The sequence below is a fragment of the Hippocampus comes genome, unplaced genomic scaffold (assembly GCF_001891065.2).
Source record: "Hippocampus comes isolate QL1 unplaced genomic scaffold, H_comes_QL1_v1.1 scaffold195, whole genome shotgun sequence".
NCBI lineage: Eukaryota > Metazoa > Chordata > Actinopteri > Syngnathiformes > Syngnathidae > Hippocampus > Hippocampus comes.
This window is the reverse complement of record NW_017806076.1, coordinates 911,463-935,745: the sequence shown is the minus strand read 5'-3', so window position 1 is coordinate 935,745 and position 24,283 is coordinate 911,463. Positions and strand designations below refer to the sequence as shown.

The 24,283-nt window shown below is 43.4% G+C and overlaps 1 protein-coding gene across 5 annotated transcripts in view; it reads left to right on the top strand.

The window, feature by feature from the left end:
• arb2a (ARB2 cotranscriptional regulator A) overlaps positions 1-24,283 on the top strand; it is a 168,987-nt gene that overhangs the window by 66,802 nt on the left and 77,902 nt on the right. For all 5 annotated transcript variants that reach the window (XM_019894608.1, XM_019894611.1, XM_019894606.1 and 2 more), the window contains 2 exons: positions 1,105-1,323; positions 11,848-11,967. In XM_019894608.1, coding sequence (XP_019750167.1) covers positions 1,105-1,323; positions 11,848-11,967 — 339 coding nt within the window. The remainder of the gene's footprint in view (positions 1-1,104; positions 1,324-11,847; positions 11,968-24,283) is intronic.

The following is a 24,283-nucleotide window of genomic DNA, read 5'->3' as shown; positions in this document are numbered from 1 at the left end:
TGCTGTTAATGTCTAAACTGTGTGTGTGTGTGTGTGTGTGTGTGTGTGTCTGCCTGTCTGTCCAGTTGAGTCTGGTGGGGGTTGTATGTGTATTCAACAATAGCAGTTGTGTGTGTGAACGTCCAATGTGAAATAAGATCTATTTCCTGCTGTAATCTCAGAGTGCTCGGAACAATAAACACAGTTAATTAAAAATCTTAGCAAAGTTGAAGAAGTCACATCGGGAAAAAAAAAAAAAGAAGAAAAGAAAGAAAAGGCCCCCTTTCTCCTCTTACTTAATTTCCCATTTTTGCGTTTTCATGTATGGTTTATTTTGGAGACATTGACAGCAAAAAGTTGCACGTCGATGTGTATGCGGTTGGAGCAGCGCAAAGTCTCGGGCTGCTGAGTGATGCCGGGATCGATTGAGTTTGATATTAAGTGGCATGTGGCCTTTGGAGTCACTAAGTGCCGTCCACTGACTGAAACCGCTGTTGTGGAATTCCAATTGTGCAGCTACTTGTCAGATGTGCTCTTTCTTTCTGTGATTTGAACTTTATTTACAGTTTGCCAAAAATGTAAGTCTGCTCTTGAATGTATGTGTATGAGAGAAACTTTTGTTGTTGTCTTGACTTTGGGATTATCAGGCTTTTTTTTTCTTATATAAAAACAACCTTTACATTTCCGGTGAAAAAATAATTTTGAAAAACCCTTTTACGACAATATTAAATTGTGTGAGATCATCTTTTTTTTTTTTTTTTTTTTTTTTTTTTTACACTCTCCTGAAATAATTCCTTTCCATTTGACCATTTCTTACGTTATATTTTTGTCACTCTTGACTTGGTACTTTAAAAATAGTGATGTAATTATTTACGATTTGATTTTTATTGCATCTCCATTTTAAAGTATGTTCATTTGGCATGAAGAAACAGTTTTGATTTTCAGAGAAAATGCAGATCAGTTATCTTTATGTCCTGCACATCATCATGTGACCGGGATTCATAAACTAAGACCAAAAAAAAAAAAAAAAAATGGACCTCAAACCAAAACTGAAGGGATAAAAAAAACATGATCGGTGCTCTTAAAGCTGTGGAATTAACGTAAATATTCTCCTCTCTGTTTTAGGAGGGCTACAGCGTGATCGTACTCAACCCAAATGAGAACTACCTGGAGGTGGAGAAATCGTCCAAGTCCTCCACTCAGCCCCCTACGACCGAACCCTCGGACGAACCGGCCGAAAAGAAGGAACGAAAAGATGACAAGGAGGGCAAGAAGAGGAGAGAATTTTACGAGAAGTACCGCAACCCACAGAAGGAAACGGAGACAGAGCGGATCCCCATACGGGTATGTTGTTTTCTTTTTTTGTTGGTTTTTTTTTTTCCCCCCATACGAGGAGGCGGGAAGGCGAGGAGTGCTTGGAATGACATGGTGGCAGGAAGACGAGGGTTCGATGTGCATCCCGCACTGAGATGATAGCTGATGGTTTGGGGTTCGCGGAAGGAAGGTGGGGAAAATCGGCGGGGAGGAACTCCGGAAGGGACAAAGGACAGCGGGGGAGTGGGAGGTGTCCCATCGGAGAAGGCAAGGGAGGAAATGTGAAGTAACTCGGGAGGAAAGGAGGATGAGAAGCCGAAGGAGAAAGAGAGGCTCTTGTGTGGTCAGCCTGTGTGTGAAGAGGTTGGCCGGGCTCCAGTCGCCTCTCACTGACCAAGTGTTAACCACATGGCTACCTCCCTCTCGCCCTCTTTTTTTTTTTCTTCCCTCCCTCTTTCCCTCTCGCTCTCGTCCTCTTCATGATGATGGCAGGCTGGTCAGTCTTTGTTGACCACTGGGATTATTATCTCTCCAACACACGCACGCACCGCAAAGGCGCTGCAAAATTCTTATCGTGTGACACCGATGTGCGTCCAAACACACGCCGGAACAGATGTGCATACGCACCCGTGTGCGGAGCACCCTGTGGTCCGACAAAAGAAGTTACCCTTTTAATGAATGTATTTCCATTGTGCGGAATAATTGAGGCCAGACTGGAGTGAAGTAAAGCAATATTGTTCAAGACTGCTTTTGTTTTACCACGGCCAAAATTATGATTTGCTGGCTCATAAAGACCCAGACAACCTCTTTTTTTTTTTTTTTTTAATGGCTGTAATTTAGTAACAAGGTCACGGTTCGATTTCAATGTTAGCTACACACTCTCTTGAGTTGGGGTTGCATACATGAAAAGTACTTAAGTCATCACTAGCGCTGTCATATGATGTGTGTATTTTCACAGCTCGAACGAGAACTCCGTTGGAATCTGTGCAATTAGAAGATAATATATCTCAGTTGCAAATTAGTATTTTTCAGAAGAAAACAAAAATGGGACTGCCTGCAGCAACACCCTCCACACACTCAGCATTCAATTCATTTCGGAATTTTATTTTGATTTAAATTGATTATTCATCTTGTGAAAAAAAAAAAACATTCCAGCTTTGCCAAAAATGTTAAATGATGGCAACTTTTTGTGTGAAATCCTACAATAGAAGAGAGATTTTGCATGTCATGTGTGATGTAAGTAGATAGAATACATTTTCACACCAAAGGCAATTAGAGAGGAGTGACTGGACTTCTCGAAACTCTAAAATTTGATAAGATCCCAAATCGCGGCTGGCTTTTCACTTTGACAGATTGTATGTGTGTGCAATCTACGAAGATCACCATCTTTTAGTGAGTCGCCAAATAACGAATCTTACATTGCATATTCCCTCACTCCAGCACATTGCCTATGCTGCTCGAGTCTACAGGTGTAAAAGAGGCTTTTGCACCTTTGCTAGCTCTGATGGAGCCGTGGCGAATTTGGCAGAGTGTCGCAGTGTGTTTGAAGGGATGGGATGGGCAGAGTTAGTGGAAGAGGCAAACAAACTTGACAGTAAAGAACCCCAAATATTGTGAATGCCTTCCTAAAAAGCCACGTTGTGTTTGATTGAACTCATCGTGAGTGAGTGGCATTTGGATGTATGTGCCCACCCCGCAAAACACTGCGTTTAAAGCTTGAGATGGCACAAACGCTAAACTGCCCTTGGAGAGACCAGCACCAAATGTCGCTGTGCACTGAAGTCAAAACTGCAAGGAAACGCAGATTTAAAAGGAGCTTTGTCGATATTGCATGACTCCTTCTTGTGACTGGCAGTCAGCCGTTCGATCATTCTGAAGCTGTAAAACGACATTGCTGAATAGATGCGATGTCAGGAGAAATTTTGTTTCAGGCGTTTGAGAAATCTTTACACCATTTGGATAAGTTCCCCTCCGTTGGCTCTTGTTTTGCACCTGCCATTCAAAAATGTAAAGACTCAAAGTCAAATATCACCATTCACCGTATGATTAATCCCATCACATTTACTAAGCCATTCAAAAATGTAAAGACTCAAAGTCAAATATCACCATTCACCGTATGATTAATCCCATCACATTTACTAATTTCGGCATATACTCCTCTCAGAATAACCACAACGAACTGCACGGTAATGTAACACGACAACATTCTTGATTTTCAAGTGGATGACGCACCGCAATCAATGATTCAAAAGATCAACAGGAGTTTTCGATTTTCCGGCCAACCGTACCTGTCCCTAAATGCGGGGAGTGCAGGACTCGGGATCTGGCTAACGGACTGACCAGGTTGTCGACCCTTGAATTTTGATCTTTGACCCCAAAGTCAGCAAGATGCGAGTTTGTTTGACCTTGCCTCTTCCAAACACACGCCCCTCCTGCACCGCTTCGCTCGCCACTGCTCTGCCTCAGTCCGCCCTGGAGTCAGCTGTCACATGTATGCAGTTACACACACACACACACACACACACACACACACACACACACACACACACACACACACACGGGCAGACAAAAGATTGAAGGAGGGAAAAGAGTTTTGATGAGTGTGTGTGTGTGTGTGTGTGTGTGTGTGTGTGCGTGTGCGTGCGTGCCTCCCTTTTTACCTTTGCTAGTCAGGGTGGGTGGTGGATCAAATCAAACCTCTTTAGCCGCCCTGTTTTCATCTTTTTGAACAGAACCCACTCGAGGCACGTGCATTCACACGCATACAAACCTTTTTGTTCTCCGCACCTCGCACTCTTAACTCCCGCTGAGCTCCAAGACCACCTGCACACAGCCATTCAACGGCGCACTCACTCAGATATAAACGCCTCCTCTCCTTAGTGGGTGCATTTCAGCATGGGGACAAAAAAAAAAAAAGGTTCTCTCTTTTGCATGGGATGTATAAAAATACGATCAGAAAATGGCAAAAATGGATTCCCCTTTTTTTTAACCTTCAATGAGCCACTCGCGCTGCTGATAAAGACGAGTGATTCATATGCTTTCTTACACCCATTAATAAGTTCTTTACCCCTTTTAAGATTTCTACTCTTTCGCCTTAGGCCCATAGTTTGCAACTCCTCAACCTTATCTAATCCCTCTTCTCTCCTCCTGAGTCAGATCACACACTAGCAGCCCATGTTTAGGGGGGATGTTTGCTGGAGTAAGGAGGGATGGGAGGATATAGAAAGCGGGATGCCGATGAGGAGTGTGAGGGGCAGGGGGGCGGGGTGCTTTCTTCGCACTATGCCATATAGAAGTTTGGGAGTTCACTTTACTCTGAATTTTAGCAGTAATCCAGTTAGCTATTTTCTGTCAGCCAAGCGGAGGAATGGCAGGAACAAAAGGCACATTCATGGTCTTAAGAAGCTTCCAAAGAGTTCACCCAAGGCTGGCTGGCTGGGATTAGGCCAACAGGCCCTGGAAAAGTAGAAGGGGTTGAAAAAGAGCAAAGGGGACCCCCCCTTTCTTCATCTTTCTTGAAACACCACTTGTAGATTTAAAAATAAAAGAAAAGAAAAATGTAAATATAAATGAAAGAATACATTTCTTTTCCCTTGCAATTTGTTATAATGATCTTTCTTCGCATCACACATGTTGAGCGATATGCCAGACACAATTCGATCACATTTAAAGGCAGTTTGAGGCAGGCCCATGTTCTTTTTCCCCCTCTCCTATATTTGCCATCAGTGCCGCTTCAAGGATAGAGCTTGATAATCGAGACTGGAGGAACATCAAACGTAGGACTTTTCAATTATACTTCAGGCATAATCTGACTATATTGCCCGGAAAATATGGATTCCTGTGAGTTTTTTTTCCGAAACGTCTTGGTTGAATTCAATGATGCTCAACATTTCTCAGCCCTCCTTTCTCGTACAAATAATGTGTGGGATAGCCATTCAGTTACACAGACGACTTCCGGAGGTATTTCCCTCCTTTGAAATACCTCCCAATGCCCACACAGATGCAGGTTAGACCGATGTCCTGTTCCTTGTTTGGCGTCTTCACGACACGCATCACAATTCCCTCGTGCATTCACACAAAGATGCCAAGACCTGAGCGCACACGTTGGTAATTGCATTCCACATGATGTGACCCCCCCATCGCCACCCCCACTGCAGGACATCTTAGAATTTTTTAAAAATTTTGAATAATGTTTTAATCCTCGTCTCTTTCATGACCGTACACCAATCCTTTGCCCCAAAGTAATTATACAGACAGGATTTGTTTGACCTTCGACCGGTGATCATGCCAAGAGGTAAGGCTCAGCACACCCAAGGACAGGTAGGGACTTGATTAACCTCCGGAACCGGTCAAAAGAAAGGTCAACGGCCAAGGCTCGAGGGCAGCTCGCCCCCTCGCTAGAAGGAACAAATTGGCTGGATGCCATCCCGTGTAGCCGCTGTGTGTTTTTCTGCGATTATCGAGTCACAGCTTTGACCTTTGTTTGTCTGCATCAGGCTTAGTGGCGGCCATGGTGTTGCGAGGGAGTGCTTTTTTTTTTTTTTTTTAAAGTCCGCTTTAATTATCCACTGTTAGAGCTCTTTTAAGGTTGTACAAAAGCCCATCTCAAGCCACTTTTTTACCAAGCGGTTCATTCAGTTCACTTTTCCTGAGTACAATTTGTAACAGGCAACCCCGATCCGACGTCTGTTTCACACTGCGACATCAGCTATGTTTATAGCAGGGCATCATATCTCCTCACCCAAGGGACGACAGTGCATCCCGCGTCATCTCCCCCAAGAATTAGGATGCTGCCTTTTAATGAGGCCGCACTAGATCAGGGTTTCTGAACTGGCCTCACCGTGGGACCCGCTTTTTCCCCCACTCGCCAAGTCCCGACCCACTTTAATACAGGTAAAACGAAGCAAATGTCTTTTTCCCCTTCGGCTGTGGCAGTACCCTTCAGAACTTTTGCTGTTGGGATTGTGAAAAATGGGTACTTTACTGAGTGAAGACAAATTATACTGCTTGGTGGAAACGAGGCTTAAGTATTTGTGTTTGCACCTGTGTGTGTGCGTGTGCGTCTGTGTGCGCGTGCGTGTGTTCGCTCAAGGCAGAAACAGTGTAGCTGGTCTCACTTCCCTGCTCCCAATCTTCTAGTTAGGTCAACCATCAAACAAATCCATCCTGGCCTCCCTGGCTGCCCCCCACCCACGGAGCTCTCTCTGTCTCTACGCTTACTCCTGTTGTGGATACAGGCTGACCTGGAAAAGAAAAAGAAAAAACACACGCACACACACACACACACACACACACACACACACCGCACACCTCAGGGTCATCCTGGAACAAACACCGCCATGTCTGCCTGCCCTCTCTCCTTTGCCTGATGTCAATTAATGGCTCGCGGTAATTTCACCCGACAACCCGAGCGGCGGCGCGAGGCTCACCGAGATGTCACGGCGATGACCTTTCTGGCCCACAGCCCCTCTTTTCTAATAAAGAATCTCACAAACCCACAGCAACTTCCTTTGTACTTTGTTAATGAGTTATTGATTGGAAACAATGTCCTGGCAAATATTGTCAGAGCAGAATGACCCCGTCAAGGTCATGTTGTTTTATTGTATAGTCCGTGCTCGCTAATCTGCTCGTGACCTGACATGTGCGTTATAGTTTTTACCCTTCCTTCACCTCCTCACCCCTTTCACTTACTCTTCCTCCCCTTATACTGCGTATAGCATCCTCTATACACAGTGTCAGATATAGAATAGTAGCGCACCTACATGCACACCCTTGCATACAGTTTTCCCTTTTCTTATTAGTCTGCCACATTATTCTCCCCCCCCCCCACATCATTATATTCCCAGTTCGCCACAGCTACTATACCTGTTAATTACCCACAATGCCGCCATCATTTTCATATCTCTGCTGCTAATTTGCCTCGTACCTTCCTTTCTTCCTCTCTTGCGGAGCCACCGGCTCCCAGACAGCTTCTAGCCATCCTCTCGCAATGTGTCTTCCTTCGAGTTAAAGAAGTAAACAAGGACAAAAGTGAGACTCGAAAAAAGTAAAAAAAAAAGACGAGCAGTGCCACGCAGTTTTGAGATGGCGTCCAGTTATTTTCCTTTTTGGCGTGGCGTCAGCGTGTAATCATGACCACTCACGTGGACGCGCACGCCCGCTTCCAAACTCGGGCAACTGATAACCTCTTTGCTCTTGGCGAAAAACGCAATTAACAACTTTACTGATGTCATGTTTAATCATCAGGCTAAATGAACGTAATCATGTACTCATTCCTTGCGCTGATCAGGACATATTAAAACATTTAAGGCCCGGTGCTTCTGGTACAGTTTCTCCGTAGGTGGCCTAATGGAGGCAACATGCGGAAACTTGGACGGCCAATTCGTTCCATCCAAGGAGTTTGGCTTTTATTTTATTTATTTACTTTGCTTGTGCGTACCCTACGGCCATGTTACAATCAGTTCCGCGATGTTCCCGTTCCATTCGTATGATCCGCAGACGTAGTAAGTCTGAAAAACAGTTCTCAGAATTAAAACTGAAAAATGTGTATCTTTAATCGTTCAAGTCAGATCTTCAACTTATTTGTACTTAATTAGCTTACCGTGTGCGGGGTCAGGAGCGCCAAATTTCATCAGGATCAAATCCAGTCTCATTCTGACACTGCCCTGTCTCTGATCTCAATGGATAATGTGGCAATTAATTGCACTAAAATGGGAGACGAATGGATTTTAGCTTGAACTGTTCGAACTTTGATATCACTGGTGAACATTCTTTTGAGCAAGATAAAGTCTTGGCTTACTAAAGTCGAATCCAACTTGCGTTTCTCACCGCGATGAGCAATGATGGAAATGTGATGACTGCATGAGCGCCGAAAATGGTGAGATCACACCATGCCGATCACATTTGCATATCAACTCAGATAAATATGTGTGCGACTGTGATTTGACAGCAGTACTTAACGTAAAAATTCCGTGTGGATAGCCCCACCCGCCACATACGTACAAGCAACTGCCGTCCATTGAAAATGAGGACAATTCAGGTCTGATATTCTGGTACCGTTTGCTACAGAATCACAAATGAACCACACTGAACTGAACTGAATCGAACGGTACTACCCGGTTCAATATTGTGTTTAGCATTTTGAATTGCTAGCATAGCTCTATCCGCAAGACTTAACGTAGCATTAGCCAAAGCGCCAATCCAGTACATTTGATGACATTTATTCTTTATTTTTCATATTTTATTGTTAACATGTTATTTGCTAGGACAATTCTGTTTCCTGACACCGCTGGCTCCCGCCGCAAACTTTCTGAGTGCAAAAATTTGGCCAACTCTGATCCTCTGCATTCACTCCGGTCCGCAAGGCTTTCGCTTCACAAGATCTGTTCCTCGCAAGATGTCCTTTAGTCCGGTTTGGTTTTGATGGCGGTCTGTTTCCTGACACCGCTGGCTCCCGCCGCAAACTGTTCCTCGCCAGATGTCCTTTAGTCCGGTTTGGTTTTGATGGCGGAAGAGGAGGAGGTGGAAAGAGTAGCACGGAGGTCTGAAGTGCTTGTTTGTCAGAGAGTGTTGTGTGTTGTTGTTAGGCTCATTGTTTCCTGTGTTGGTTAGGCACCGGGTTTGTGTTGGCGTCGGGGGCTGTTATCCCGGCGGCAGATGTTCGTCTCTCTCTTCCCTCTCTTTTGTCACTGCTTCTCATCTACAAGGAGTAAACACGGGGCACGTATCGGACCAAATTACCTTTGGAGAAAAATGTGAGTGTGTGAGCACATCTGCATTCGACTTTGCCTTCACGTGTTGCTGGGTCAGGTTGTTATTGGCTAAGAACCGGAAAGAGTTCAGTCGCTTAAAGGTCACATAATGTGGGAAAACACGAGAGAGGCACATTCAGTTTGTTTGGTAGCTGCCTGATCTTTTAATCACAAACTGAAATTTGCATATTCGACAATCAAATGATTGCTCTGTAGGTTCGCTGGCGGTTTTTGTCGACACGTAATGTGATGAAAATATTGTTTACATTGATACATTTGGCGATATGTTGATTTCATAGTCATCAGTCAAACTACCAGCAACAGATTTTGTGTTTGCAGACAATTTTATCTGCATCATTTTGTGGATTTGTAACAGTATTGGAGACCTCAACATGGGCCGCAAGCTATTTCTTGGATTTAATTTAAATTATTACCGGGACCTGATTGTTTCATCAAACAGCTTATGTTTCAAAAATTGGAAACGATTCATGAAAAACAAGTGAAGGATTTTAGGTTAACTATGTAGGCAGGATTTAGTACTTGGGTCTTAGTTTGTGCAGTTGTACATAATGCTTTTGCCAGTGAGTTTAGAACTGCTTTTGTTAACTTTGAAAATGTGTACCGAGTTTTCTTTATCTTGTTTTTTTTTTTTTTTTTAATGTCATAGCCGTTCATGTTAGTTCGGCAGAGTGCCCATTGTGGAGACTATCTCGGGAGGAGAATTGTATTTTATATCGTCTGAGGGGACAGTATGGATTACTCTGCACTCTGTAAACACACAAACAGCACACTTCACTGTCCCTCGACAGTCATGGCTGAAGGATGCTGGCAACAGGTGTGCAGTTGGGACACTTTTCTGACAGCCCTGGCACACGCGCAAGCCCACACAAATTTTAACTTATTTATGTGTGTGCGTGTGTGTGCATATGCGAGTTAGTGACAGGAGGCTGGTCTCGCAGGGCGGTATGCTCCACTGCAGCTAATTAACCCCAGGAAATAATTGCAATATGCAAATGTTGTTTAGATAATTCACTCTATACTGCCATGCCAGGTAGTCGTCAGTCACTCTGTTGTGCGCCGCTGAGGGTGAAGGCAGAAAATGTGTTACACGTTAAGGCGGGGCATTCCACTTGCTATTATGAAGCTTTCATATCATTTATGTACAGTATAAATAAATACAGGAACAATGGCTGCATCTTTGAAAGTGAAGGTGTCTCGCGCGTGAATTTTCCACACAACCGTGTCAGGCACAATTACAGAGGGGGTGGGGAAGACTAAGAAGTACCAGAATCTCGAAGAGAAGGAAGGAGTTAATGAAACGGGCCTCTCTGATGAAGGGCGACATGGCGGAGGGGAAAGCGGCGAGGCTTCAAAAGACTTTGATGTCACAGCCTTTCAGACAGACATCTCTGTCTCTGCCTGCAACCCCGCCCGAGCCACCACCACCACACACACACACACACACACACACACACACACACACACACACACACACACACACTCACCCTGACACTCGTAGTTCTGATGGCAGGAGGGCAAGCTGGAGCAGTCATTGCCTGCTCTTGCATCACACCCTGCAAGTCGAGGCGGGTGCTGACACGATAGCCCCCTCATGCTAATCTAGTGGCAAAAACAAACACACTGACAGGTTAATTCACCTCCGGACAAACACAAAAAAGCATTTAATATTCGCACAGTTTTGCACACTTGCAAAAAGACCTTTTTCACATAGAGAAATTAATGGGCTTTTGTGATGCAGTGTCATTAGTAGGGGGCGGCACTGTGGCCGACTGGTTGGCACGTCCGCCTCACAGAGCAGAGGTGCAGGGTTGGATTCCGGTTCCGGCCTTCCTGTGTGGAGTTGACATAACTTGCGAATCAAATGGATATGGATCATTTTGCATTGAAAGCAAAACAGCACGCTCACGTCACATCCATGCAGGAAGTCGGAAGCGAAGCTCTTTGGTTGACGGCGTGAGAAGATGGCAAAATTGTGGGAGTGTTTCAGATTGAAACGCAAGGTGAGCATGGCGTGTGATCGTTGTTGGGGGCTGTGGGAGTGTTGGGTCATGCATTAGATCCAGCGTGTTGCTGTGATTTAAGGTTACGTGTACTTGCTTTTGTGTGTTGTGCAGGAACGTGTTGTTTATTTTTATTGCCAGGCAGACAGTTTGATAGGAAATCAAAGTCTCAAATCAATGTCACAAGTTCATTAATGGATGCCCTTTTCACTCGTCTCCTTTTACTATTGTTCCTTGCAGCTCCGGAAAAGTGTTTACATCTATTTTTAATTAAACATGCCAACTTGGTGACAATGTCTGTGGTGGCCATAATAGGGCCAAGGTAAAATATCTGCAGTCATTCTTCGGGGTATGCGATTATGCGTCTGATGATTCATGTTTTATTTCTTCATATGTACTTTACATGTATGTGCTGTCCTTTTGTTTTTCTTCTGACCTTCCCCAAGTGTCTTCCCGTGTGGTCGCCACTGGCGTATAGATAGGCCATTGATTGAGCAACCGGTTACAAATTAAGATTTAAACGTTACCTCTCTGAGCTTATTGAGTTTTACATTTAGGGCATTTGCAATATGCAAGACTTATTGATTGACTAAAGAGTGCCTCTTTCTAGATATCTCCTCAGGCTACCACCACTTTTCTATTTCTCTTTTATTTCCTTTTACTGTTGCGTAACATTTCGATTGTTGTTGGGCTCATGTGACTCCATCCAAGTTTGTAAGACAGGTTAAAAGATGTGTCTTTTCCGACAGCCCGAAACTGAAAGGTCTGTTTGTGTTTTTCAGGAAAACGGTTCCTCTGAGGAACACGTGCTGTATGTGTGGGATCACTTTGTGGCCAAAGCTGCAGCCAAGCATGTCTTCATCGTGGCCCACAGCTATGGTGGGCTGTCTTTTGTTGAGCTGGTCAGTATTTTATTTTATTTTATTTTATTTTTTGATCCTCCTCCACATTATTAATCTCCCGCTAAAAGTGATTTTGACCCAAAACAATCACTTTTGCAAAAGGTACAGTTGTACACACATTTGTACACAGCATGGCAGGATCATTATCACATTTTAGCGCACACATTTGGTGTAGTTGTAGGATGGAGTTTAGTGGCAGGACTCAAATCGTAGGGAAAAAAAATAAATTAACCTTATTTAAAAAAAAAAAAAATCAAATTAAATAGGGACAGTAAGAGTATAATATAACCTTAATAGCGGTACCAACTCCAGACACCTGAGGGAGTCACGTAGTAGAGTACTTGTTTAATTAGCAATTTGTTTTGTCCTGTCCTTGGGCTCCATTCAACCACGAGATAAAGAATTGACTTCGTCCAATAAATTCTGTCAGGATGGCTGTTACTGACATGCTGATTCCTCAGGCTTGAGAGTTGGTATGTTGAAAGATGTTGAGGGTGAAAGGGATATCGTCATTTAACATGGCTGACATGTTTCACAAGTCAGCTGTGAGTGGCTCCGTCTCCTGCCATGACCTGAACAGGATAAGTAGCAAACTGGATGGATGGCTTACTTATGATTTTGTAATTCTTTCTTGATGCTGGTCGTCACTTTCTCCTGTGTTTTAAATTATTATTCTAAACTCAGCAAATGCACCTGGAGTTGGAATAATGTGCTGGATTTTTATACCATTCTTGGTTAACTCTCTGGTCTATGTTAGCAAAGGGGTAACAAAATGCTGTCATGATAGTACACATTTCTCAACGTCTTTGATGATATTTAATGAAATGAACGGGTGTTTTGGGATAAGTGAGCTATAACGTTCTCACCCCAAAACGAATCGTTTCCAAAATGTTGGAATTGTTATCAGGAAGATCAAAGGCTAGCAGTGATTCCGTGGCACTGATATAAGATCATAAACTTTGGTAATCAGATCGTTTTTCATGTGATGTCACTGCAGATCGTAATCGAAAGGGGCAGAGTTTCATTGTATGTGGGGAATGCTACATGATGCTATGTGATGAATTTAGCAGTTAATTAATTTCTTCAGCTTTTGCCTTTCTCAGTTTTTAAACCTAATCACTGAATGGATATAAAAACTATACACAGACATATTCTTTTTTTTTAACAAACAGACGCAAGTTCTTGAATAACATCAACCATTTCATCTTGTGAACAGTCCCATATCTTACAAACAGGAAGCTAAGCTAACTAGCTGTTTTTGTGGTTAGCACAATGTTAGCACAATTGCCTTTATGTGATCAATGACTGTGTTTCGGTGACTCGACTGCTTCCAGTTCCCTGTAAGTAAGGATTGACCACGCACTTCGCTCCCTTTATACATGACATTTCTCAAGTCTTTTCTTGGCACGGGGGTAGGCTACAACCAGAATACATCTAGCGGGGGACTGAAGGCGGTCACTTTTCCCACTGGTATTTTCAGAAAGATTTTATTCTTTATCTTTTTACTTCACCTATTCTTTCTTCCGAGTATTTTGTCATTTTAATTTGGCTGCTAAATATTCATGCAGTGTTTTGTCTGCGACAGCATCCCAATCTCTTGGGCTTTTCGACTGTGTGACGACGAATCGCCGCTCTTCCTATTTGAACCCTTCTTTCCTTGTGTGTTTCCCTTCACTCGGCATCTCGGTTCACGCCGGACTCTTTTTAGGAACGTCCTTGACAAGCGAGAACCCTGTTAAATCACGAACATGTAGGACAGTGCATGTGCGTATAAAAAGACATTGCATACAGAATCATGCAGCATGGTGATGCTAACATGAAGACAAAGTGCTGAAAGATATCCTTTGTTCATTTTAAGTGACAGTGTTGGTAAATGCCACCGCCAGGTTTCCCTCGAGGCCTTACCCGGGATTCTGTTGTCTGTTATTGTTACGATTCCTTTGCGGCTTCCAACCTGAAACTAATTGGGAACGCAGATACAAAGTCGCAGCTCTTGCGAGCTCTTTGACATTTTAGCCAAATGCGCTCAAGCCCTGCTGTGCAGAAAGATCACAAGCACAAATACATAAGATTTAGAGAAAATAGTATTTCAATTCGACATCAGTGCCCCACTAACACACATGCACACACATACACTATCTACTTAATTGAGGAGAAATTGGTCCAGCGGGATGGGATGGGAAGTGCGTGTGTGTGTGTGTGCGCGCAGAGCCTTGCGGGATGAACTGTTCGACACATGAGAAGACCCAGAGAAAACAAGCTGTCTGCGGGTTAATTACTGCTCCCCTTTGCAGTTAATAAATACATTTCTGATCAAGCCTATCAAAAGGGCCCGCTGTTAATTTCTCCTGCTCGCTCGCCATGCTCTGGAGCATGTTAACCCCTGTGTGGCGCGCTCAAGTGTTTCATTGCAATTTGATTTCGTTTTCAAAACACTGCGTACGGACTAATTATAGATACATCAAAGAGGAGCTAACTGCCTTTGACTGTGAGTGCAGGCAAGAGAAGCTACAGGGCGAAAGGCTGCTTGCTCTTTCTGCCTCACCCCCACTGTCTTTTTTTTCCTCACCCTTTTACCCTTGCACACATTCCATCTAACCATTTCAGTTAACTGTTGCAGCTCTCCCGTTCTCCTTTTTGACTCCTCTGTGGCACTTTTAAAAAAGATTCCGCTACAGAGAACAAGTTCTCATGTACATTTAGGATAAAATCTCAGAGAAGCTAGCTTTTTTTTTTTTTTTACCAACCAAATTCCATAAAATACGAAAACAATGCCAAATTTACTCAGATTTGGACTTATTCAATCTACAATCGGGTGTTGTTGAACATGACGCAGGGCGTTTCAACGCGACAATAATAAACACAAATCCACTTTATTAATGAGTTTTTTTCAACAATTTGAATGACTTTTTAGACTTAGCAATCCGGTTAGCCATCAAGTATGACACTCTGAAAGGCACTTGCATTTGTTGAAGAATCAGTTTTAAAGACTTTATTGATTCATTAGAGAGCCACTCGCTGCATACTGTGCAAAGTGAGCTTGATGCGTGGGAATCACCGGGCGCAATAAATCCATATTTCAAGTAGATCTCATGGTATTGTCTGTGAAATGCACAGTTATTTCCCTCATGGGCATCGGCTCCTGTGTTGAGAACTTTTCCCATTTCCAAATAAGTCTGTTTTTTTTTTTACTCATTTTGCTAACTTCTGGGTTTAATATTAGCATTCCACGACTGAGCCAGTTAGCATCTTGACATGTATCAAGAGTCAGTCAGAGATGGATGTCACTTTTTAAAGTAAAATGTTTTTCAGCCTCAGTTAATAAAGTCACCGGAAATTGTGTAAAGGTTTTTTTTCTTTCTTTCTTTTCCCTTCATCTGTGCTTCCAGTCGTGGCCTGGTCCAAAGAGCCCGCGGACCTCAATGGGGTTCACTGGAATAGAAAATCAGTGGATGAAAGTCTTGTAACACAAAATTATTTAATTTTAGATAGATAGATAGATAGATAGATAGATAGATAGATAGATAGATAGATAGATAGATAGATAGATAGATAGATAGATAGATAGATACACAGCAGGCTAGATAGCTAGCTAGATAGCGTGCTAGTTTGATAGCTAGATAGATAGATAGCGATCTCGGGAGCAGTACCACAGAAACCGAGGAGTCCGCCATCCGCCATCTGTACCTTGTCTTTTCATCCATCTTCATTGCCAGGAGTGGTCTTGAACATGGAAGTGTTGGTGGCGGTGCTCGTGTTCCGGAAGAGTTGTCTGTCCCACTCGATCCTATGTGCTCCCAAAGTGAAAAAAGAGGAGTCTTATTGGAAAGGATGCGCTATCCTTATATAAGCTCTTGTATAAGAAGACATCTGTGTCGTTGCACACAAGTGTGTGGGTGCCAACTAGCCAGCTGCTGCGACAGCCCCTTCAAGTATAGAAATGAGCAGAGACTCATACATGTTGGACAAACTGGCCAAATCTGTTTGCGACACTTTCTGTGCAGGGCCATCCGTTTTTATATTTATTAATTCCCACTTGACGCCTTGTGTAGAAAGTGAAGTGTCGATGGTTAAGTGGCCGTTTTCCGCCCTAGAGGAGGTGAAGACATGAGCTAAACAGTGCTGCAGGGTGAGTCAGCCTAAGTTGGAGAAGTTAGCTCTACTTAGCAACACTGTTTTCTTTCCTCCCGTGCCCCCACTTTTTCTTTTTTTTGTTCTCATTTCTTTTGTCCTTCCGGATCCTCCCTCGCCCAGTCGGGGTGACCCTCGGGGCAGCAGCCGGGCCAACTCTGCCCTCTGTGCAGGACTCTCGCTTCATGACTGGCATGGTAACAGCCGGCTGTGAAAACACTCCTGTTTCTATTCCTCTTCTTGCCTTTGTTTCATCGCGACTGGCATTTCTATTGTATTCATTTATTGATTAGGATTTTTTTTTTTTTTTAATGTTTCGGATCACCTTCAACATCTTAATTTCCTTTCGTAATTAATAAAGTGCGTCTGTGTATTTATCTAATCAGGACATCAGAAATTAATTGAGTCATGGAAGACAAAAAGCCTCACGAGTGGAAATGCAAAATAAGTGACATCAATCTCTCAACAAAATCCAGATTAATGAACTTGAAATGGGAATTTCCAGGAAACACTCAATAAATATTAAAATAAGACTTTTTTTTTTCCTGGATGTCTTTTTTATCGGAAGTTACCCCATTTCCAACCTGCTTCCTGTGTTTTTGCCCATCGAGCCGAAGCACATCCTTGCACTAAGATCCTTGCACAGACATGAAACTGATGGATGTTTTTTTTTTGTTTGTTTTGTTTTTACATGACAAAGATGCCAGTCAGACTGTAAATAGATTTATTCCTCACGTTGTATTTGTGCCAAATGAAAGACAACGGTTTCCAAATGCTTATGGACCTAATTGCAGTGTTTTCCCCTGTTGCTTAAAATGGCAGTTCAGTTTCCAATGTTTAAAGGCGGCTGTTGTTTTAACACACATTGACAACACATGTTCTACATTTGCATTTAATTTTTTTTTCTCCTGCTGCTCATAAAAATATGACTTTTGTGACCATTTTTGATGACTACACATTTAATATATTGGTAAAGCTGGCTAATAAAATGGATAGTTGAAAGGTTCCAATTAGATTATGAAAACATTTCAATTCCATTTGAAAAATGAGAAAAGACTGCCAAACAGAAAATCTCTTCATTTAATGTTTATATGCAACCACCCTCGAAACTCTAGAGTGCTATCATGTCTATTGCTTCAGGAGGGGCTAAAGAGATGTCTTGTTCCTTCTTTTCCCTTTTTTTTCTTTCTTTTTTTTAATCTCAAGGTTTTCCATAGCTCGCGGGCTTGCAAGCGGTGCGGCATTGTGCCGTTTCCTGTGAATGCGTCCGTCTGCGTAGGCTGTTGTGGGTGTGTGTCTGTCTTGTTCCGCGAGTGGCTGCACGGCGAGTCTGCGGGGTTACGTGAGCCCGTATGTGCGTACTGATGTGCATTTATACGCATGTGCACATGTGTGCGTGTGTCAGTCGGAGCCCCGGAGAAGCTCACGTCATCCTCAAGAGAACAGCTTGGTGGTTAGCAGCCACGTTAGGGGAGGAAAAGAGGAGGAGAGGGTGAGAGGCGATGATAAATGACGGGGGCACACTAGCAGAAATTAGTGGAGCCATATGCAAAGCTGTGGCGTTTTGTTTGATGTGAAACAAAAGGACCACCATGACAAAAGTGCCTGCCGGCCCTCGCAGCGGGACGGCAGCCCTCAGGACAGACACCATCAGCACTGAGAAAGTGTGTGTGTGTGTGTGTGTGTGTGTGTGTGTGTGTGTGTGGCTACGTTCCTGCCTGCCTGTGAATGTGTGAATGCATGCGGATCATGCGCGGCGCTTCTTTGCAGTCCTGTCTATATAATGTATATTATCCCCTCTGTTTTTGTGCGTCGCTCATAATGACATACACGCCGAGCCCTTTTGTATGCCGCGAAAAAGACACGGTTTCTTCCTCGCCGACGCCACAGCGTATTTGCTCTATTAACCGAGTGAAATATAGACGTCTAATTTCCTCGCGAATGAATAGGCATCTTGGAGAGCGGCTCTCCTCTTAACATAAGGATGTAAATTGAACTGTTTAAATGTCACGGCTCGCAAGCTGATTTGATTTGAATTGATTTGCTTGTTTCTGGAGAAAAGACCTCCCTTGCCAAACCTGAGCGGCGCCGGCTGCCACAGATAGACCAAGGTCTTTCTTTTTACCTCAACAACACATTGTAGGGCTTCTGAATTCTTCTATCTGCTGTGATTATGTACAAATGGCCTTCATTTGCCATCCATTTCAAAGCTGTAGCGCTGCATTGTGACTGGAGGCAGATGACGCAGACCAAATTACAGCGGGTTTGCCGCCTGAAAAGGATACTCTCACAATAGGCTTTGTGAAGTATTCCCTTCAATACAACGCCATTATGCTCACCTTTGTTGGTGTTTCGCTCTATGTTTTGGGAGCTTCCTTGGTTTCTAGATTACATTTGTAGTGCGGAGTGGCGGGGGGTGGGGGGTGTTGGACTCATTTGCGAGTCTTTCAATATCGCCGTGAATTGCGTGTTGTGTCTTTTGTGTTGGATTTTTTTTTTTTCCGGGGGTGGGGGGGCGTTGAGCCTATTTCGTTGCATGTTTTATGTGCATATGTGTTTACAAGAAAATCAAGGTTCATTAAAGTATGGAGGTAAGTATGAATGCAAAAGTGTTTTAGCTGACGCGTGTCACAGCGTGCGGCCCATTCATGCTTGGTCATGTTCCTCATGTGTCGCTAGCGTGCCCGTGCTTTCTGATGTTGTCCATATTCGGATAGTTTGAGGCAATAAATCACTTTTATGACGTTCCTTTGTTTTCTTGTTCGACACATTTCTTCAAATAGCGGCTGAAAGCATTTATTGAGTCAAATGCAGACAGTGCCAGGCATTTTTCAAAACATTTTTAAAATACGCTGGAGAACGCTGCGCACGAGGACGAAGAAGATTGAGCTCTCCAACCAGGATTTTTGAGCCACTTTTACAGTAAAACCCAATTAATTTCTGATGGATATGTTCCAGATCCACTTCCTTTTTTAAAGTTTCTTCAGCTCCTGTTCCCACTCTCCAGCTTGCACAGTTCTTCAAACGACACGCAAAGTGTGCTTACCTCAACCTGTTTAATTTTCGCTCGCAGTTTACTGGAAAACGGATAGCTACAACAAAAAGAGAATTCAACCTTGCGTATTTGAACTCGGGATGTTCAACCAAACCATATAATTGATCTCATGAAAGTCTGCTTCTATAGCACGAGCATATAATGTGAAATTTGATCATGGAATTGAAAGTGCATGTTCTGGTCATCGGTATACGGTAGAAGGCGCACTGTCGGCTTTTGAGAAAATGTTCTTAGGTGCGCCTTATAGTTCGGAAATTTAAATTACATTGATTTTTCTAGTACAGTGACGCCTTGACTTACATATAACCAGAGTCACCTTTTTCAAGAACACATTTGAAATCCGAACATTAGATGGGTAGCAACTCTATTTATTGAACTCACCTGACCTCATAACAAGCACTCGTTTTGGCATGATAACGAACAATTTTTCAAAAAAAGTGTCTTTGAGTTGTTTATTGTCCTCATAGTTCAAATTTATTGTCAACCTAATTACAAAACAAAGAGAATTACACATGCATTTAGAGCTACCACTTACAGTAACTTTGCTATATTCGTTAACCTACACTGAAAAAAAGAATGGTGCGTTGTATTTACTCAATTTCATTTTGTCAAGTGCAACTTATTGAGCAGTTGTTTACGTCTTCTTCCTGAACGATTTGTGATGATGACGACTGCCCAGAGACGCACTGTGAGTTCACAATCGATTCTGCGAGTACTCTGCAGAAGTCGACATGTGAGAAGTCATCCACAAACATCCGTGTTGTTTTACATTGCAGTTTCGCTGTCTTCATTTTAATTGACGTTGTTTTATAAACACGGAAACTTGATGCCCATGTAGGTTGCATTTGCATCCAACTTTATGACTTAGGTTCATTTCCTAGAGGCAGACACGGAGCCGCTGCTCTTTTCCGTAACCCAGCAATGGTCAATACGCCTCAGGAATCACTTCCATGTATTGTTTCCATTGTCTCTGCCCTTGAGTTGTTGTTTTTCTATACGTCTCCAACTTCTTGGACGGCACTTTTCATCTTAGTTTTTGTGTCTGTGTTACCACAAGTTCAATTCTTCTGCACAGAGATCCGAAAGTGTTCTGAATCATAACGGGAAACTAAGTGAAATCCTTGGTACCGCCATTTTGAATCAAATATACGTGATGTGTTTTATTGTTGAGGAAAAGTGTCATTTGTTTGAGCATCTTGGCTCTCTGATCAAGCACTCTTCTTAGTTTTTTTTTTTTTTTTTGGTCAAAACACACCGTTGTTACCACGGCGATGTAATAGCAACTCATCTCCCGACAAGTATGATTCGAGGGGACCATTCATAAGCCTCTCCCTTGTCGTCTTATTTTTCTCGGCGGACAAGAGGAAGAGAAATAGCAATCTCGAAACTTGAAGGATTGTTCTCGACCGCCCCAATCCACGCTATACCTAATTCTTTTTTTTTTTGTGTGTGTGTGGTACTTGGTAATGGAAGAAGCTCGGATCGCTCATATGAGTTCAGTGAAATCTTAAGGGATTCATCATTACATATTTACTGGCTGAGGCTGATCTTGCTGTAAGGTCCTAGCCTCGTCCCATTGATCTAGTGCGCATGTTCACTCCCGAGGTTACGGGACGTGCTCCCATTTGCATAAGGCCCTCGGCAAGGTTCTTTCCACCATTGATTAGCCTGTCCATGAGCGCCTCGTGCCTTCTCACATTGATCACTTTGGTTTTTTTGGGGTTTTTTTTTTCCTGGAGAGAGTGCTACCAAGAGTTCAGCCGCAGCTCTGGTTGAGCAGACCTGATGGAGGAAGAGGGAGAGACACGGGAAGAGGCAGGACTGATAAAAGAATGTCATGTCAAAGTGAATAGATGGAATCTTTTTATTTTCTTTTTTTTTTTTTCATAGCATATCCCGATAATGGACTCTGTATTCGGCACCTGTAATACTTTGCTTTGGTTGTTCCGGGGCAAAATACGCTTATCCTCGATGATGACAAAATACCGTTCATAGGTACGGTCGTTCACTTATCCACCGTGGCGGCGCCGGGCTCAAACCCCCATAATGCACCTCTTCTCTTTGTTCCTCTGCACAAGAGCAGTGCGCCGCTTTGTCTGCCGCTCTGCAGTTTCCCCCCCTCGGCTCGTCGCCTCCGGGGCGAGGTCCCGCTCTCTTCGCTCGCCTCTTCTTCTGACCTCCCTGACGCTTTCATTTCAACCGAGCCTTCCACGCCTCCGTCGATTTTTGCAACTTGTCTCCTTGGTGTCACGTTGCGTTTTCAGCCCTTGTAAATTGACAAGGTCACAATTGAACCTCGAGCTCCTTCGTTTTTGGTCACCTCATAAATGTCATATTAGTTTAATTAGTTCATATTACCCCCCCCCCCCCCACCTCCCCTTCAGTGTCTGGACATCAGTGAGTACAACTTTAGGCATCTTTTTTTTTAAGAGTGGCGTCCAATACTTTATTGAGACTAAATTTGAAAGGATCTCCGACATAAAATAACATAATTCCTTCAAAAGAAATCCGTGCTGAACTTGAATGCCTTTATTTGTCTTCTTTTATTCCTTAATTAAAAGTTGTGATATGATGACATTTCTTGCGTCTTTTGCTCGTCATTGTGCGTGTGCTCGGGCTTGCTTTTTCAAAAATTTCATATTCAATTATCTCCACATCCCTTTCCGTTTTTTTCTTCCTTCTGCTCCCCCGTTCGCAGTGGTGAAAGGCTCAACGGGATGTTTACGTATTGTACGACAGCTGATTTGAATTCAACTCCGAAAATGCAAATGACATATTTTTTTTCCTCCTCTCATTTCTGTTATTTGCATTTGCATCCCCCTTTTTTTTTTTTTTGTATTCCTTGTGCTGGCTTTCCATTCTCCTCATTGTGGCATTTCCAGGCGTTCACCTGCTGTGTCTGGGTGAGTCAGACGGTTATGACCCGGGTCACCTTCACCAGCGAGGGAATACGCTCGCTTGACGTGAGCTTTGAATGTGCCACAGATGACAGCATTGACAGCGCCAATGAATCGCTTGTCACTTGTCATTTTTCCTCCCCCTCCTTGCTAATTTTTCGGAAAAGAACACATTCGCTAGACAAGAAGAATCCTTTGGACATACGCGTTTGCAAATTGCTGCGTAGGCATGGCTTGAATTCATCGCGTTCAATCTCGTTTGCTTTTCCGCTGCTCTCGTTTGTGCATGTTTTCGCTCGGAACTGGAGTAGCAAGTAGAAAACGTCTTGGGAAGTGAAAAGAAGCAGCGTCTTTTTCTGAAAAGCTGTCAGCCACAGCAAAGGCGGATCTCGGTCCAAATGTCAATGAACTCGGTGACTTACGGGTTGAGGTTTAAGCCATCTTTCTCCTCTTTGGCGCTTCCACTCACATCTTCTTTGTCATATTCGGCCCTTGCATATGAACTCTGCCCTCGGCGTCAATGCTTGACCCTTTTTTTTTTGCGTGCTGATCATGGTTTTGTTTGTATATACATTTTGGTGGCCTTTTTTTTTTTTTTAGTTTCATTTGAAAAGTGATTGACAGCAACGAAAAAAAGTCATCCCACAATCACTTTTTGTGTGCTTTCAATTCCTCACTTTGTCTCATAGCTGATGTATACCCTGCCCTATATACTCCATTACTTATGGCAAGCCTGTGTTTGAATTCTTTATGGCACTTTTTTTTTTCTTTTCCAGGGGCGTGTTTTGGTGATGTACGTGCGGTAAAACATATTTAATTTTTTAAGCCCAGAAAGCTGACAGTGAAAGGAGATGAACTGTTTTATGTGCCATTTTAGGGCTTTATGTGCTGTGAAATATGATGAGGGTTGTAAAAGAGCCAAAAGGAAGGTAGAGAGAGAAGTCTGTACAAGGCGAGCGAGGGAGGGAGAGACTCGGTGCATTGAGTAGCTTTTTGATGTGTTCGCTGACTGCGAGTTGGACATTAACTGGAGGGGACGCCATGTTGCTTGTGGCTTCACGGCGCGCCATTTGATTCATTAGTCTGAGTTTAGCTTCCCGAGTGACGTCAGCTCTCATAATTTCTGTACGCATCACTTTCCGTGTGGCCAAGGCGATTTCAGAAGAAATGAATAATCAGCGTCTGTTTTGATTGAGATTGAAATCGTGATTGACAGACATAATTTTTCATTGATTTTAAACATTGGTATTTCTTTAACTACCAAAACTGTGCTTTAAATGTAACAAGTAAAATAAAATAAATCTAAACTAATATTTAATACCTGCCTTTCCTGCTGTGTGTATCTTGGCCTCTTGGGGGCAGTGTTGCACGCATGGAGATAAACTTACATGAATATCAAAAGAGAAGAAGAAAGGAGGGAAGTTTATAAATAGAACAATTTTTTTCACAGATTAGGAAAGATAGATGCCCGTGCGTATTGTCATATTACCTAATTCTGTATATGTTACTTCAACTTTTCATGTCAAAAGTAAATTTTTCCTCGCCGGGCAAAACTGCAACTGGGGTGTCATTAAAGCACACTCAGTGAAGGCAAAAGAACACGCGTCATGTTCCGGGTGCTTTGAAAATGCGGGAAATTGCATACACACACCACACTGTTCGTCACATTCAGCCTCACTTTTTGTACGCTAGCATTTAGCTTAAAAACCGCCTTGCTTGTTTCAGACATTTTTTTTACCTCTCAAGTCCTCCACACCAGCTGGAGAACATCTCGAATACACCAGCGCTCACCATTGAGCTTTCATGCCTTTCTTCCCGCATCCCCGGCCCCTCCACGATGCCTCTTCCCTCATGCGACGCTCCTTATGACCTCCTCACCGCTCGCTACATTCTCTCTTCAAGTGTCGCTTTGAGTCCATCGTGTTTATGTGTTGTTGCCCCAAGTTGAGGCTAGTTTATTTGGTCTGGTTTCTGTCAAACACTAGGGGGCACTGCCTGTCCTTTGCTACCCCTCTCCTCTCCTCTCCAGGCTTCAAAACAAGTCTGTTTGTAGAAATGTGTGCCTCGTGTGTGCTCCGTTTGTTCAAAAAAACAGTCCTCCAGTCTGTAATGGATGACACGGAGCTGCTTTCAGACAGGCAGACAGCACGTCTCCTGTGGCCGCCGGGGCCTGCGCTCTGCTCCGCACCCGTCTGCAAACCCCTTTCGACCCCCCCACCCACCCCCACCCGCC